The sequence below is a fragment of the Amphibalanus amphitrite genome, unplaced genomic scaffold (genome assembly GCF_019059575.1).
Source record: "Amphibalanus amphitrite isolate SeventyFive unplaced genomic scaffold, NRLGWU_Aamphi_draft 000594F_arrow, whole genome shotgun sequence".
Taxonomy (NCBI): domain Eukaryota; kingdom Metazoa; phylum Arthropoda; class Thecostraca; order Balanomorpha; family Balanidae; genus Amphibalanus; species Amphibalanus amphitrite.
Genome location: NW_024882088.1, coordinates 256,571 through 270,929, shown reverse-complemented (window position 1 = coordinate 270,929; position 14,359 = coordinate 256,571). Strand labels below are relative to the sequence as shown.

The following is a 14,359-nucleotide window of genomic DNA, read 5'->3' as shown; positions in this document are numbered from 1 at the left end:
GCGCGCAGAGAACTGTCCATCTCAGTATGGCCAACCACATCGCTGCATCGCGCACAGGCCCCAGCCCGAGGCCCTTTCAGCTCCAGGCCCAGCTCGCCAGCCCGTCTGTCACACAGCTCCGCTGATAGTGCCCACATGCAGCCCGCCCCAATTATACAGGATTAGACAGTGATGGACGCCCTCGGTGGCCCGGTCGGGAACAGCGTGGGAACGGCAATGGATTCGGGAGGACAGCCGTGACAATCTGGCCACGGCAAGGCTAGGCAAGGCACGCCTTAGGCAACGCCTTGGGCGCTGTCATTGGCGATGAGACAGTGGGAGGGGCAGGTGTGTCCATCACATCATGTGGGAGCGCAACAAGAAACGTGTGCTGATCGTGGAACACATGTGAAGGCATCAGGCGTCAGTGATCCGCCAACGCCCTCTACCCAATCGTGCATGTTAGTGCGTGGGATGACCATGTTTTTGCCAACTGCTTACTATGTAAAGCAAGCGCACGTGCTAGATTGAAATGGTCTCTGGCTAGTGGCTATTTCAGTGGCCCGGGAGGCAATTCCCATAGTATGTGCCAATAACGCTGAAAAGTTTCGTGCGAATGCCTCTCTGCGCCTGCTTATTGCCTTACACTGCGAATAAGTGACCAGAATGAACACTTCTACTACATCTGGTATGCAAAAGGTGGTGCCGAGCTCGTCTGAATACAAAGTTAAACATTGCATATTACTTATTCTGTACAATGGGGCGGTAGAATCATTCAGCGAACTGGCCAATATGAATCAGGTTTGACTATCTATGGCTAAATACGGCCGAAACTCACTCGGTAATCGTACCACCAGCTCAGCGATATGGGACCCGGTGTACGCCATTGCGCAAGCTCTGTGAAAGCGTCTATCCGACGTACGGATAAAGCTATGCCACTCGGCTGGTGGCAGGCCGGCATGAAAGGCTCGCTCACAGCTCGGTCCACTGATTGGGGTTATTCATCGGTCATTTCTATTAGCGAGTGCGACGGCCGGCGCTGGCCATAACCCAGCTTTCACACCTCAGCGCGGCGGCGTCCGTCCGTCCAGGCCCGGCTGTCTCCGGCTCGCTCCTTTCACCGTGTATGGAGAACGGCCGAGTAGTTCCCGCTCGGCGAATGAGGAGAGAAACCGTGGGCGATAAAACGCAGCAGGGACGCCACTCAGAGGAGCTCATCTCAATGCGAGAAATTAGTTAATTTGTAGGTGTAAAGACCTAGTGACGGTTCATTCATCAAGGAGCGGGATGATCGTTGCACCAAGCGCGATGCTTGCAGTACAAACTATCGTAAGTGAGCATTCCTGTTGAATAGCAATGACAAGCGCTGAATGAAACTCACTGAGCGGAAACACAGCTCAGCATACATACTTTCCAATGCATTCATTGCCACTCTGATGCCTTCGGTAACTGACAAAGTTTTGAAACAGTCTGACAAGAGTGTGCAAAACGAGTCACTTCAAAACTAAAATTTGCGTAGGTTTAAGGTCTTCACAATGTAACCGTCTCATTTTAAACCTGATAACGACCAATCGACGGCCTAGTTTTACAAGGACTTGTGATGATCGCTTGCAGAAAATAGTTTACGATGGTGGAGCTGAATAGAGGTCTCAGAGGTATAATGCAGAAACGACTTTCTTAAAGTAGGAAAAAGTCAAGACAAACTTTTAAACAGACTCAAGAGGAGCATGGTGTGGGTTGGTGATATTTACACACGAAAAATTGACAACGGCGTCGTATTGTGTTGCATAAATGTCAATTGCAACAGTAGGTATGTCAACCACGAAGTAGCCTGTACTGTCTCCGTGTGAATTATGGTGATGGACTGTGAAAGTGGGCACTTTTGTCGGTGACAGCTTATCCTTCATTACACCAATACCGTGTGTGTGGCAGGATGCATTACAATGACAGTAAAAATACCTAAGCAGCTACGTCGCTGCCACCATGCATGAACAAATTAACCACATTCCCACAGCAGAGGTGCAGCCCTGTCGTCGATACCTTAGTGCCGTCGTGTCAATGCGCACTTTGCAAGGCAGGCGATTTTTATGCTGGTCACTGCTCACTATCCTGGCTGGTGCGCAATACATTCACCTGTGCACCGCGAGCGGCAGTTAATAAAAAGCCTCCATGACATGTAAAATCACTCACGAACATGATGCCGAATTGTGTTGTGCATTCCTGTGCACAGAGCGGTGGCCCCTCTGCATCCCCACCTGGCCTCAACAAAGCGCCGGCCTTGGCGGGCCCGGCTCGGTAACTTATCTACCGATTATCGCCATTATACTTGGCATCCAGTCCGACCGTATCAGGCGGTCGCTGCTATTAATTGACGGTAAAAGCTGGTCCAGTATCAGCGCCCGAATGGCAGCGATTATTCAGGCTCGTCTTTGAAAGAAGAATAGCCCACATTGATAGTATGATAAAAATTCATAGGCTGTATATGACGTAAGTCAGTGGAGTGACGAGAAAACATAACACATAAATGCCGCACACCGGCCCGAAGAGCATTATTTACCTACGGCTTCCAGCAGTGGTAACCCACCAACCGCCTCCTCAAAACTGACGTGTAATGGATACTCGGCTCTCCTCCCACCTCTTTACATCTGTTGGGGCCTCCTCCCTCCATCTGTGGCCGCTCTCCCGGCCACTCCTCCTAACATCTGCTCCTCCGGACCTCTCCCCAGCCGCCCCTCTCCCCTCATCCCTCCCCGGCCGCGCCCGGCGCCGTTCAGCCGTGACCCGATTGCTGGTGCCCTCATCAGACCCACCGCTGACCCGGCCGTCCAGTCGCGCTGTTAATGCCGTTGCAGGTGCCGGTGCTATCCCACCAACACAAAACCCCTTCAAGGCGAGCAGGTCAAGCCAGAGCACACCAGGTTATTTTGTTAGGGCAATAGCAGACAATTGGGTCGGCATGTGGATCAGATTGCATAATTGTGTTGCTGTCTTGCTCTACTTCGGCAAACAAAAATAGGTTTTATACAGGCCAGCAAATATGAAAAATATGAAAACTTGAACTTGGCTATCTCAACTCAAACCCCATGTTAAAGGTGGGATAGTCCCTTTAAACTAAAGAGTCCATGAAAATGGCAACACTTCGGCATAAAGAAAATTGACTAAGGCATGCAAAGATAGCAATTCCAATTCACTTCAGAACACCAGGAGTGAAACATTTCAGAGATCTGCCACCAAGAGCCAACCCTAGCACTGTCTGATGCCCATTTTTACATCCGTATAGCCTATCGCTCATCCCTGCAGCTCCTCCCTTCTTCGCGTCCCGGCAGACACCGCACAGGCGTCTCATCTTTCCGCTCCCACATTTCATCCCACCGTCCCCTGGCGTCTGTCCCGTCGGACAATATCCGGTCTGAGCCGCCCGGCGTCCCGGCGCCCTCTCCAAGTCCCAGACGACCGGCGTCGGCCCGTCAGGGACCGGACTGGCTGGCGGTGCCACCACGCGCTCCCCAAATGGTCACACCGACCGCGCGCGACGCCGCAACCGTCTAGCCAGCCCCAGCGGCGTGCGTCTGCATCCGGCATTAGAACTAATCGCATTGAGCGAAATTGGTGACACTTCAGGCGCTGTGAGGTTGTATTTTTCAAGATACAACGCTGTGAGTACCTACAGGGAATTCACAGGAGCCAGGCTAAAACCTAACAAGGCGCCGGCGATGCCACGTCAGACTCAGCATGAAAAGCAGCCGGCGTTCCCCTCTCAGTCTGCAACATCATTTCCAATTCAATGCCGATCTTATCCGAGGACGTCCCCGTCGTCCGTTGGCAGCTCCGCATGGCGACTCGGCGGCGGCTGTGGCGACCCGTGCTCCGCTGACTGCCGAGTCAGACCCTGCTCCCTGCGGGCCACAGCTCCGAGAGTCACCGCTCAGAGACGTGGTGGCATGTCCATCGAGATTACTGCAAAGGCGCAGCAGTGACAGCGGCACGAGTGGGATGCTGTATCAGACGCCAGGGAGCTACGATGTCAGTGTTGGGACGAGTCGAGTGAACTACTACCAATATCGATAAACCAGTCCCTCGCAGTCGCCGCCGCCGAGGTCGCCTGGTTATGTTTCACAGAAACCGAGGCACATTCTCCGCTCGGCGGCCCCACTGCGAGTTCTCGAACGCCGAGCGGCGCAGTCAGAGTGGTTTCCCGTTTTCATGTCCGCTGCCGAACACGTGTCAAGCTTGTCCGGCGGGGCCGGCTCCATGTCGGAGGGCGTCGGCGGCAGGCGGGAAGGTCACCAGAAGGTTTCAGTAGAGGAAGGAGAGCGCCGGTTCCGCGTGCCAGACGATTAAACAAGGCTTATTGGAGTCGGAAATGGCGTGTATATGCCCTGCAAGCTCGAAATGGGCCAGATGTGTCGTGTGTTTTGACCCGTGCCGGTTTTGTTTTGTTTCAATGTGACATATGGAGCTATATCATGCCAAAGTCGAGTATTTCATGTTCCCGATCAAGTGCCGCGTGAGTTACTTACATTACAATTTACATCCACCTGAGAGCTTTGCATTTGATTATGATAAACACTCTGATATCCCAGGAACCACCTTCTTACTGAAGGCAATAAGATACGGATTAAACACACATCCCGCGTCACGCACACATTCTTGCAAAGCACGCACTCAGTGCATGTGTTTTAACCATGCATGCATTACGTATCCGTCCTTGGCACTGAAAGACGGGCGTAGCGGCGAATCCGGTCGCCCATCGGTCCAGCCCCGTGGGCGATGACTGTTCACTCTGGGTTCTTTATCGGCGCATATACCACTGCACGACCACAATGGGCGGACGGCAAGGGGCGGAGCGGGAGGGAAGCTCTGCATCACCGTGGAAACACGCGATCTCCCCACTAACTGGGCGGTGTTACATCCGTGACCAGCCACCCCAGTGCGTGTTAGACAGCACGAGAGGGCCGACACAGCATCCGCAAACCATTCGCAGCCAATTACGGACGTTTGCAGACCGGCCATGGTTTAGCCAATGTTCGCGGCAACGCTTATGCCTTCAGCACATCAGTCCATCATGTTCGAGGTTAACTCATCTTGCGCCGCCCACTGTTAGCAGAGTTCGGTCTGACGCCAGGGGCGGCGCCCGGAGGCCGAAAACTGCTCACACACGCTCAACACATCGGGTCAAACGTCCGACAGGCACGACAAAACCGCATTAACACAGCTGTGGGCGCCCAGCGGTCCGCACGCAGCCGGTTGCCGCAGACTGTTCCCGGACCCATGAGCGCCCGGGGAGCTGCCGGAGCCGTCCCCGTCCGGAGTCCGGGCCGGTCCGGGCCGTTCCCGGAAGTGGGGGAGCCCGGAGGCTGCAGCCGTGCCGACGCAGACTGACAGCTCTCGGCGCTCCGAGCGGCGCGCCCGGCTGCAAATGCGATTCCGTTCGTCCAGAATGAAATGCGAGCACCGGGCGGAGGTGGGAGAGCTACTCTTCAGCATACGCGTGCCAGGAGAGGGGGTGCAGGGAACAGACGTGGAAAGTAATGGTACATACGGGCCATTAGGGTGCAGAGAAGCACCCAGCTAGCACGTCGCTTTATCTCAGTCCGCGGTTGACGACAAAAAAAAAACTTATGTGTTATTGGAGTTTAGAGGGATCTTGGTCGTTAGAGTGCTATTGGGATCAATAAATCACTCAGTTGGCATCGAAATCAAATCATGCTCCATTTACCGTGTTTGTTATCGTTCCACTTCCGATAGCATTGACAGGCCGTCGAGGCAGCGCAAACAAACGATCACCGGCTGTCAGGGCGCACGCACACGCAGCCACAGACTCGGTTTTGTAATGGCATGGCATCATGGCATGGCATGGCAATGCAAATGTGAAATGGAATGGCATGATTGAAAAACAAACTCGTAGAGTAGCCTAAATGATCTTAATGTGCTATATCCTATATGCGTCGTATATCCGGTGCATACAATCGTGCTGACCAACACACCGAGGATTTAGCTCGTATACCCATCCGCTGAGTGGGTAATGGGTATCCAGGACCGCAGCCACCAGGTCATCTTGCTATTCAGACAAAATTTCTTTTAAAAAATTAACAGGGTGTGTTTTAAGTTAATAATCATATTTGTGATTCATCATTACATCTGGCAACACACGAGTTTTCACCTGAATGGCCAGACCGGTACAGCGGCGAGTGCGCGGGACCAGCAGCGCCGCCAGGTAGCCCTCCCTTCTAATCCCTCGCCGTGTCTCCGTGTGGGCAGCCAGCGGTAAACACCGACATCACAATGTTACCCGGTGTGTCCCGAGCTTATTATTTGTGGCCGTCCCTTATCTCCGAGAGCGCAACTCTTGAATGACCGTAACGGGCGACTAGTAACCAGTGATCGTTAATCAGTACCAGGTGACCGCTGGCCAGAACAGGTGACCAATGGGCGGTGACCGATCGGCGACCAGGCAGTGACCGGGCCATTTTTCACCCTTCTCACGGGTGCGGCTCAGCACCCCTCATGGAGTCGCCCGGCCCGGCCCCCCCCCGCCCTGCCCCGTCGAGGGTCGCCCACGCACAGACCCAGAAAGGAGAGACGAGCCACTCCCGCCGGCACTAGCCAAGGACAAACGGAGACCGAGTGGCGTGCTTCAGCTGTCGATATAAGCCGACTGCGACCTGGGAGGCATACATGAGCTTCAGACCGGCCCAATGTCTGTCCCAATGAGCGTTGAAGCCCGAGAGGCAAAGCCGCCGGCAGTTGTTACCTCCCCCCGCCCCCCGGCTTGGTCATCTTCAATGTGAAACTTACGCAGATTTTTATTTCAGCCCTATTTGATGGCAGTGGGTAGGTACTGAGTAGGTACGGAAATAAATGAAACAGATTACAGAATGTTTGACAAACTTAAATGTTTGAAGGACAAACGTCAGCGACTATGGATTGACTTGTTATTAATTGTCTCGTGAGACGTGAGACATTGTATAGTTTTTGTTTCAGAAGTTATTTAGACAATGCCAGGGGCGCGGGAACTACTTTCAGACTGGGGGGGGGGCACACCATGATAGAGATCAACCTAGGGTACCCCCAAATTTAGTTTTCTCGCCGGTTTTAGGCCACTTATTTTTCATCCCTTGGCTTTTTCAACAAAAAAGAAAACATTTGCAAAAAAAGTGCGGTATTCCGTCTTAAAGTTGTGGGGGCACCACCCCCACGGCCCTAAAGTTAGGGAGGCAAGCTGCCCCCACTGCCCCCCCCCCCCCGGTTCCCGCGCCCATGGAAAATGCGATTCATACCAACATCAGGCTTTAGACATTCCTACATATTTCGGAGTCCTCGGACTTCGGTTACAAGTCAAAATGTCTCCAAAGCACCGAGATTGCATCGAAACGTGGTTCTGCATTCTGATTTCTGATTCATGGAAAATTTGTGTGGATAATTTTTCACCGGTTACAAAACAACGACAGATCAATACCTCACATAATCGGCGGATACACCAGTGACCTCCGTGACATGACCTGTGACATCATCACCTACCTCCGGCTCGTGGTCCTCCCTCATCATGGCGTCCTGTGGAGTCGCTCCTCCGACTCCTGCGTCCACTGTGCCGCCGTGAAACCTTCACTCAGCACCCCGTCCACCGTAGAACATCTCCAAACACCAGAAGTCCACTATTGTGCAGTCGTTCAAGCTCGAACGTCCGTGCTGTCTCATCGCGCGGGAATGGAATCGTCCAGAAATGTTCGCTCCACTCACTCCATACCGCGCGCCGCCCCCACGGGCAAACACATCTCACCTCGGTGGTCTTCCACCGTGGATTGTCCACCGTAGAGCGTCACAGTTGTCCACACGCTATCGTCACACTCCAAGCACCACACGAACGTAGTCCGCCCCCAACCTTTCTCCGGGACGGCCCACGAGGCACTCCGGCTGCGATACCTCCCAGCTGGTCGGTAACCTGCGCTCCGCGCGCAGCCGACCGTCCGGCAAAAACGGAACGGCCGGAGCGGCAGCCAATAACGAGACGGGCTGCAGGTAAGGTGGATCTGCAGAGAATAATAAAATGATTTTATGGCTGTTAGGAGTAATTTACAAATACACTTGGCGAACCACTTGAAAGAAAAATGAACTTTCTTGTATATGCAATACTTATTGCTACACAAAGTTGTAGAACGAAAGGATCTTTTAAATTACCTGCGTCATTACCCCAACTTCAGTCGAGGTGCCTTGCGGCGCAGCATAGCTTACGGCGCTACACGCTGCTGCCATCTATTGACAAAATTTAAAATGAGCAGTGTCGTGCGGAACAGCATGCGCTTAGGGGCTATTCCATTCCTGACTCGCGCTCTGTCGATTGCAATAAAATGAAATGTGATAAAGCAAATAATCTCATGTATTCTTTAAAAAACCTGTTTCAAATGTAATGCAGCCACAGCTATTTGTGCATGCATTGCTTTCCGTATAGGGACTTTCTGCACTTTTTGGCTGAGGTAAAACCGGTTGCGTTTATCAGTCTCCGCATACCTACAGCAATTTATGCGACCACTTTGACATAGGCATTCGCGCCAGTGTAATAATCAAAACAGTTTTGACTGAAATTACCAAATAGTTTCATTATAATCCTGACAACATGAAGTTATTTTGAAATCAAATCGGCACAATCTACAAAAGAAAGCAGCAGACGCCGAAATTTGTTGGGCTGGTAATTCCACAGAAAACATTGAATATTGACGGACTAAAATTTGTAGCTGCTCTCTTTTGCATGATCATAATCGCAAAACCATGAATTGTCCACATCAGCATTGCAGTCCTGTACCTACTGAGTTTACCCAAACATCGGAAAACAGCAGAGGCGGATCCAGCTCAGAGTTTTTTTTTTTTGGGGGGGGGGGAAACCATAACAATTTATCGATTCTTTCCATGCATCGTCCATAGGCGTAATGTTAAAATTATGCCGCTTGGGGGGGGGGCAAATGCCCATTTTGCCCCCCCCCCCCTGGATCCGCCACTGGAAAACAGCCATGTGACATGAATAAAAGAAAATTGCACGCATAGAAACAAAATGGGCAACGTTGCAGCAACGCACAAAAATGACCTTTATTTCGCTTCAGGAAAACAAACAGCGATGTTACTGAAAAGGCACGAACACCATAAGTCAACTTGATACAAATGCAACCAAAGTCCAAAGCCTATAGGTATAGTATATCTTATATGCCCTGTGGGTATTCAAGCCTTCTATGAACATATGAACTTCTATGCGACTTTGTGCTTCCCAGCAAACTTAGTCGGATGGCAGTCACACAAACTTGCAAACATAAACCAACTGCTTCCCAAAAGCTGTCCTTGCACTCCGGCAGGACAAACGAGGGGACAGCTGGAACATTAACATTGATAAATAACCGTCGCCGTCCCACGACATGTGTATAATATCGAATACCACCACGGGCTGCTAGGGGAACAATACCATATGTTACACGTTACCCGGCAAAACGTCACAACTAACGTTTCTGTTCTCAGCACTCGGTGCACACGTCTGGCCACCAAGTCTCACCACATTGACATAATGAGAAACGAACGGCCGGCCGGCTATCACCACGCCCGTTACTTGTAACGACAAATAAGCAGATGACGCGTATTTTTAGCACCGCCACCAGTCGCCGACTCGTCTGCGACTCGGCGGAAGACAGCCGCGGGGTGTCTCAGGCCGACACTCCACCGACAGGATGTTTACCCGCTCGGCGAAGGCTCGTGCCCTCGGCCAGCGATGTGCACGCAGCGTGCAGTGCACAGCACGGGCGCGCCGCTGATGCGAGTGCACCCCCGCCGAGCTTTTCAGCCGGGCGGCGAAGCGGTGATATGTGAAAATAAACGGAACGCAGCGCCGCACGCCGCACATCAATCGGCTTGCTTGGCTAGCTCGGCGGCCTTGCAGGCCGAGATGGCTGTCAGAACGCAAAGAACGGACCGAGATCTCGGCAGACACGCAGGCACTCGGCTCGTGTGAGCGTCCCGCAGTGTTGTCTGGCGATCTGTCGGAGCTACGCTGCGGTGTTGAAGGGAACAAATCACCATCGCCGAGGAGTTGACGGACGTCTCGGCAGATGAGGCGTTTGACACATCCATCATGCGTGTGCCGCTGTCAGGTGCTCACTTATCTAGGGGATATCGGCGACATCGGCGCACCTTGGCGCCTGAGCTCACCAGCCGAGCTCACAGGCTGTGTGAATTTCAAATAGTGTCGTGTCAGTGAACACTGGCTCCTAGACTGGCTATCTGGGTGTCGTCTTCTAAGATTGACGATGGATTACGTGAGTAGTTGGTAGTTTATCTGAACTTTTCAATGACTTATGCTCATGATAGCCGCTGATCAATACAGAGGCGTTTATAAAAGTAAACTCTACTTTTCAAGTCGCATAACAATACGCTTTGCTTTCGTTGGTACCGAACGTCAGCATGAGCATAGATCACTCGAATCCGTTTCTTCTATCTCTAACGCTTCAGCATAAATATATTGCAGATCTAGAGGTCTTTGCTCCCCTGATATCTCCCGAGATCTGGCAATAATAACAGCTGCAGCAGTGAATATTGACATTTTCCGCCTGTCTGCATCTGAGCACGCGAGAACCGCATGCCGACCCTGTGGCTTCTGCTAACTCCGAGCCTCCCGATAGCGCACACGGCAAACAGCTCCACCCAGGCCAGAGGATTATTTTCGTACCGGATAGCACGCGATCCGGCGGAGCACCAGCTGATATACGGCATGAAGTACACGGATTCACACTTACCACGGCTAAACAAAATAAATGGACACTTACTAACTGGTTCAATTATGGATTCATTGACTTACGAGTAATGTGTTCAATGCTGATTTGATGATAACCGTTTCACTAGCACCACTGATATAACAATAGCATATATTGTATTGTATTGTATTGTATTTATACTGGAAACTCTCCACAGGTGGCTATTACGAGCCCAGTTAACATGGCGATGCATTGACAGCACAACATACGTTTGCAAACACACATACATGTAATGAAAGTAACACAGTTGAAAACAAGCAGATAAGGAGGGTATTTGTCACTGTTCCAGCCTGGTCATGAGCTGGCGACGTGACGTGGAAAGTGTAGTCACACGCGAAAGTTTATTCCATGACACGGCGGCTCGGTAAGGAAAAAGTCGCCGCGCGGTCGTCAGCTGGAGGCGAGGGGGCGCGAGTACCGCAGCGCCGGCGGCGGTGGCTCGCGTTCGACGCGAACACACTGTTTGGCGAGGGCGCGCCATGGCTTTGAGCGGCTGGGGGGCTGCGGGGTCATGTAGGGCGCGGTAGATGTTTATCGCGTCGCGACGCATCACTAGCGTGTCGATATCGGGCCACCCAAGCGTCGCGAGGGCGGGGGATATATGGTCGCCTCGGCGTAAACCAGATACCAGTCGGGCGGCAAAATTTATGACCTTCTGCAGTCGGTTCAGGCGGGTGCGTGTCGCCCCACCCCATACTGACAAGCAATACTGAAGGTGAGGGAGGACGTGGGTCTGTACAAGAATTTTGAGGATGTCATTTGAGAGGTGAGATCGGATTTTGAAAAGAGATATGATTATTGCGTTGGTACGCCGGGCGACTGAGGATATGTGGCGCTCCCAGGTGAGGGTCTGATCGAATTCAACGCCCAGGATTTTTAGATGTTTTTGTGGCCGGATTTCTTCGTTATTTATCCGAATCGTGAAGGATGATGCTTTTTCAACTGCATTTACTGTGCCAATGATAATGAAAGAAGTTTTGCTTGCGTTCATTTTCAGACTGTTTCTACTAAACCATTGCTGAAGACATTCAACGTTATTTTCGGCTCGATACCTCAGCGCTTGGAGTTCGTCAGGATTGTTAGGTGCTGAGTCTAGGATTTGGGTATCATCTGCGTAGGATACTAGTCTACCATGGGGCAGGAAAGATGGTAGGTCGTTGATAAAGATGAGGAAGAGGATGGGACCGATTATAGAGCCTTGGGGGACTCCATGTGAGAGAGGAAGAGCCGCTGAGGATCCTCCACGGACAAGTTGGGAGCGACCGGACAGGTAGCTGCTGAACCAGCTGGATGATACACCGTACCACTCTAACTTGTCCAGCAGTATCGGGTGGTCGACGCTGTCGAAGGCCTTGCTCAAGTCGATCGATGTTAGTGACACAAGGTGACCGACATCAATCTTTTCAGCTGTCCATCCGACAATGTCGAGGAGGGCATCTTCCGTAGAGTGTGATGGGCGATAAGCGTATTGGGAGGGTGAGAGGATGTGGTTTGTGATAAGGTTCATATAGGTTTATGAACGATTTAAATTTATGTTCACAGACAAGCTGTAAAGCTGGAGACCAGCAAAGACCAGTCATAGAAAGTCAACCAACAAAATCGCTCAGTCATGGACCACAATCATCACCACAGTCACAAGAGCAAAATAAATCAATCACAGATTTGTAGCCCTCCTGTCGCTATCACTCTCCATCCCACCCCGTCCTCTCCACCCCTGTTCTAACCACTCCCCGGTCCCCCGATCCCCCACACTCCCCCAGTCTGCTCCGCTGAATGTGGGCGGCCCCGCGGCCCGTGACGCAATTGTAAAACAGCTCTCTCATAGCGCCGGAAATGTCACTGCGCCGACCGCGGCGCCGGAAGTGCCCCACTCTGCTCCGAAACATCAGCCTCATAACGGTCAGCCCATTCGCCAAACGCCCTTCCACCGCGCTGATGCAATCTGCGGATGGTCATGGAATGCTTCTGTTAAGGGCAGAGGCGGTTATATTCCGCAGAGGCGGTTATATCAAAACAGCGATGCCACTCCTAGATTTCTCTCTAATCAGCTTTTCGTTAGCGGCCCGATTGAAATTCGATACAGATGCTCGAACGCCCGGAAGAGATGCAAAGACCAATACACAAGCAGCCTACACGAGTAAGGAGATGCCTACAGCTTATACAAGATTAGTGGTCCGAAAAGATTGCACTATAACTGCGGTCTGCGCACCGACAGTCAGAATACCGCATGCCGTCAGCTCGCGGTCCACAATCCAATCCAGCCACAGCTCGACATTCTACTGAGACGCAGGGTTAAGTCATCACACCGGATAATATATCATGTAGTCGCTGAGCAATGGCAGTGTGGGGTGTTCGGTGCATACGGGATGACTGGAGCTGACGTCAGGGGATGACAATCGACGTCAGTGACGCTGACAGCCAGTGAACATGTTGGTGAAAATGGTGATCGGCGGTGACGCCAGGTTGGCTCCCAGGACAGCTAAGTGGCAACATATATGACCATTAATGATAATTTTGAAGGAAGAAAGATGATGGGCGATGGCCATTGTGAACCATCGGTTAGTGACTACCGTCACTGGGGAAATAAAAGCAATAGGTACTAATGAAACCGCAAACCTTCTACAGACATACCTAACCGGTAACCCTGTGCATTGAATAATGAATCATACACACCTTCTGATCAGTTACGCGAACACCAACTAACTAATCGATGACCGATAACCACAGGCGACCCCGGCCAATGGGTAACCAAAAGTAACCACAAGTGAGCAGCAGTGTAGAACCGACGAGCAGTAATCACTGATAACCACCGTCAGCTGCAGTTCCTGCCACCTCGCACGTGTCCCGTCGGGCTCCAACCACTGAGTAGAAGTGCTGAGCCACTACCAGAACACGGCCAAAGCCGATTTAGAAGTGAGCAGATTAAATCGACATCGCGCCCGCAATGGTATAAGAAGTTTGCCGCCAACCTGTTCGGCAGAAGCTTCACGGCGAAACCTGCTCCGATTGCAGCGGCAACAGTTACAAATTTAGAGTGACGACTGATGACACCTACTTGCGAAACGTGCGATGGTTCTGTTCACTGTAGTTGTAGGTACCCATTTTTATAAGACATGGGTAAAAAATGTACTTATATTTATGTCGGCAACGAACGTAAGTATGTGAGTGAGCGCAGGAGAGACGTTTTTCTGGGAATCTCACCAGAAAACATCAGGTTATGCTCCAAAGCACAGGCTGCGTTTGACTGCACCGCAGCGGACTGACAGCGGGCTATTGTCACCAAGCAATATGAGTGGAGTTTCTCCCTTTTTACGCTATAAATTACTTCGGTGTCACGCAGGCGCGTCATTGCTCCCTGAAGAAACGTCACGTCCTAACAACCACAGCGGGAGTTGAAGATCCTATGAGCGAGAGCGCATTTACAAACTTTCGGAACCCGAGAGCGTCAAAGTCACCGCCTGCTTCCTGTCACCTGAACAAGCTCCCGTGATCATCGCTCTCCGCAGCAGAAGCCCCGGGGCATCACGCTTCCACGCGCCCCGCAGTGGCAGCCCTCAGCCGAGCTCCGGTCACGTGACTGCCCGGTCACGAAT

General features: G+C 51.9%; 1 protein-coding gene across 1 annotated transcript in view; it reads right to left on the bottom strand.

Moving 5' to 3' along the window:
• The window catches only part of LOC122394478, a 47,188-nt gene extending 39,322 nt beyond the window's left edge, over nucleotides 1-7,866 (bottom strand). The window contains exon 1 of the mRNA XM_043391366.1: nucleotides 7,501-7,866. Coding sequence (XP_043247301.1) covers nucleotides 7,501-7,527 — 27 coding nt within the window. The 5' untranslated portion in view covers nucleotides 7,528-7,866. The remainder of the gene's footprint in view (nucleotides 1-7,500) is intronic.
• Nucleotides 7,867-14,359: the final 6,493 nt, after the last annotated feature.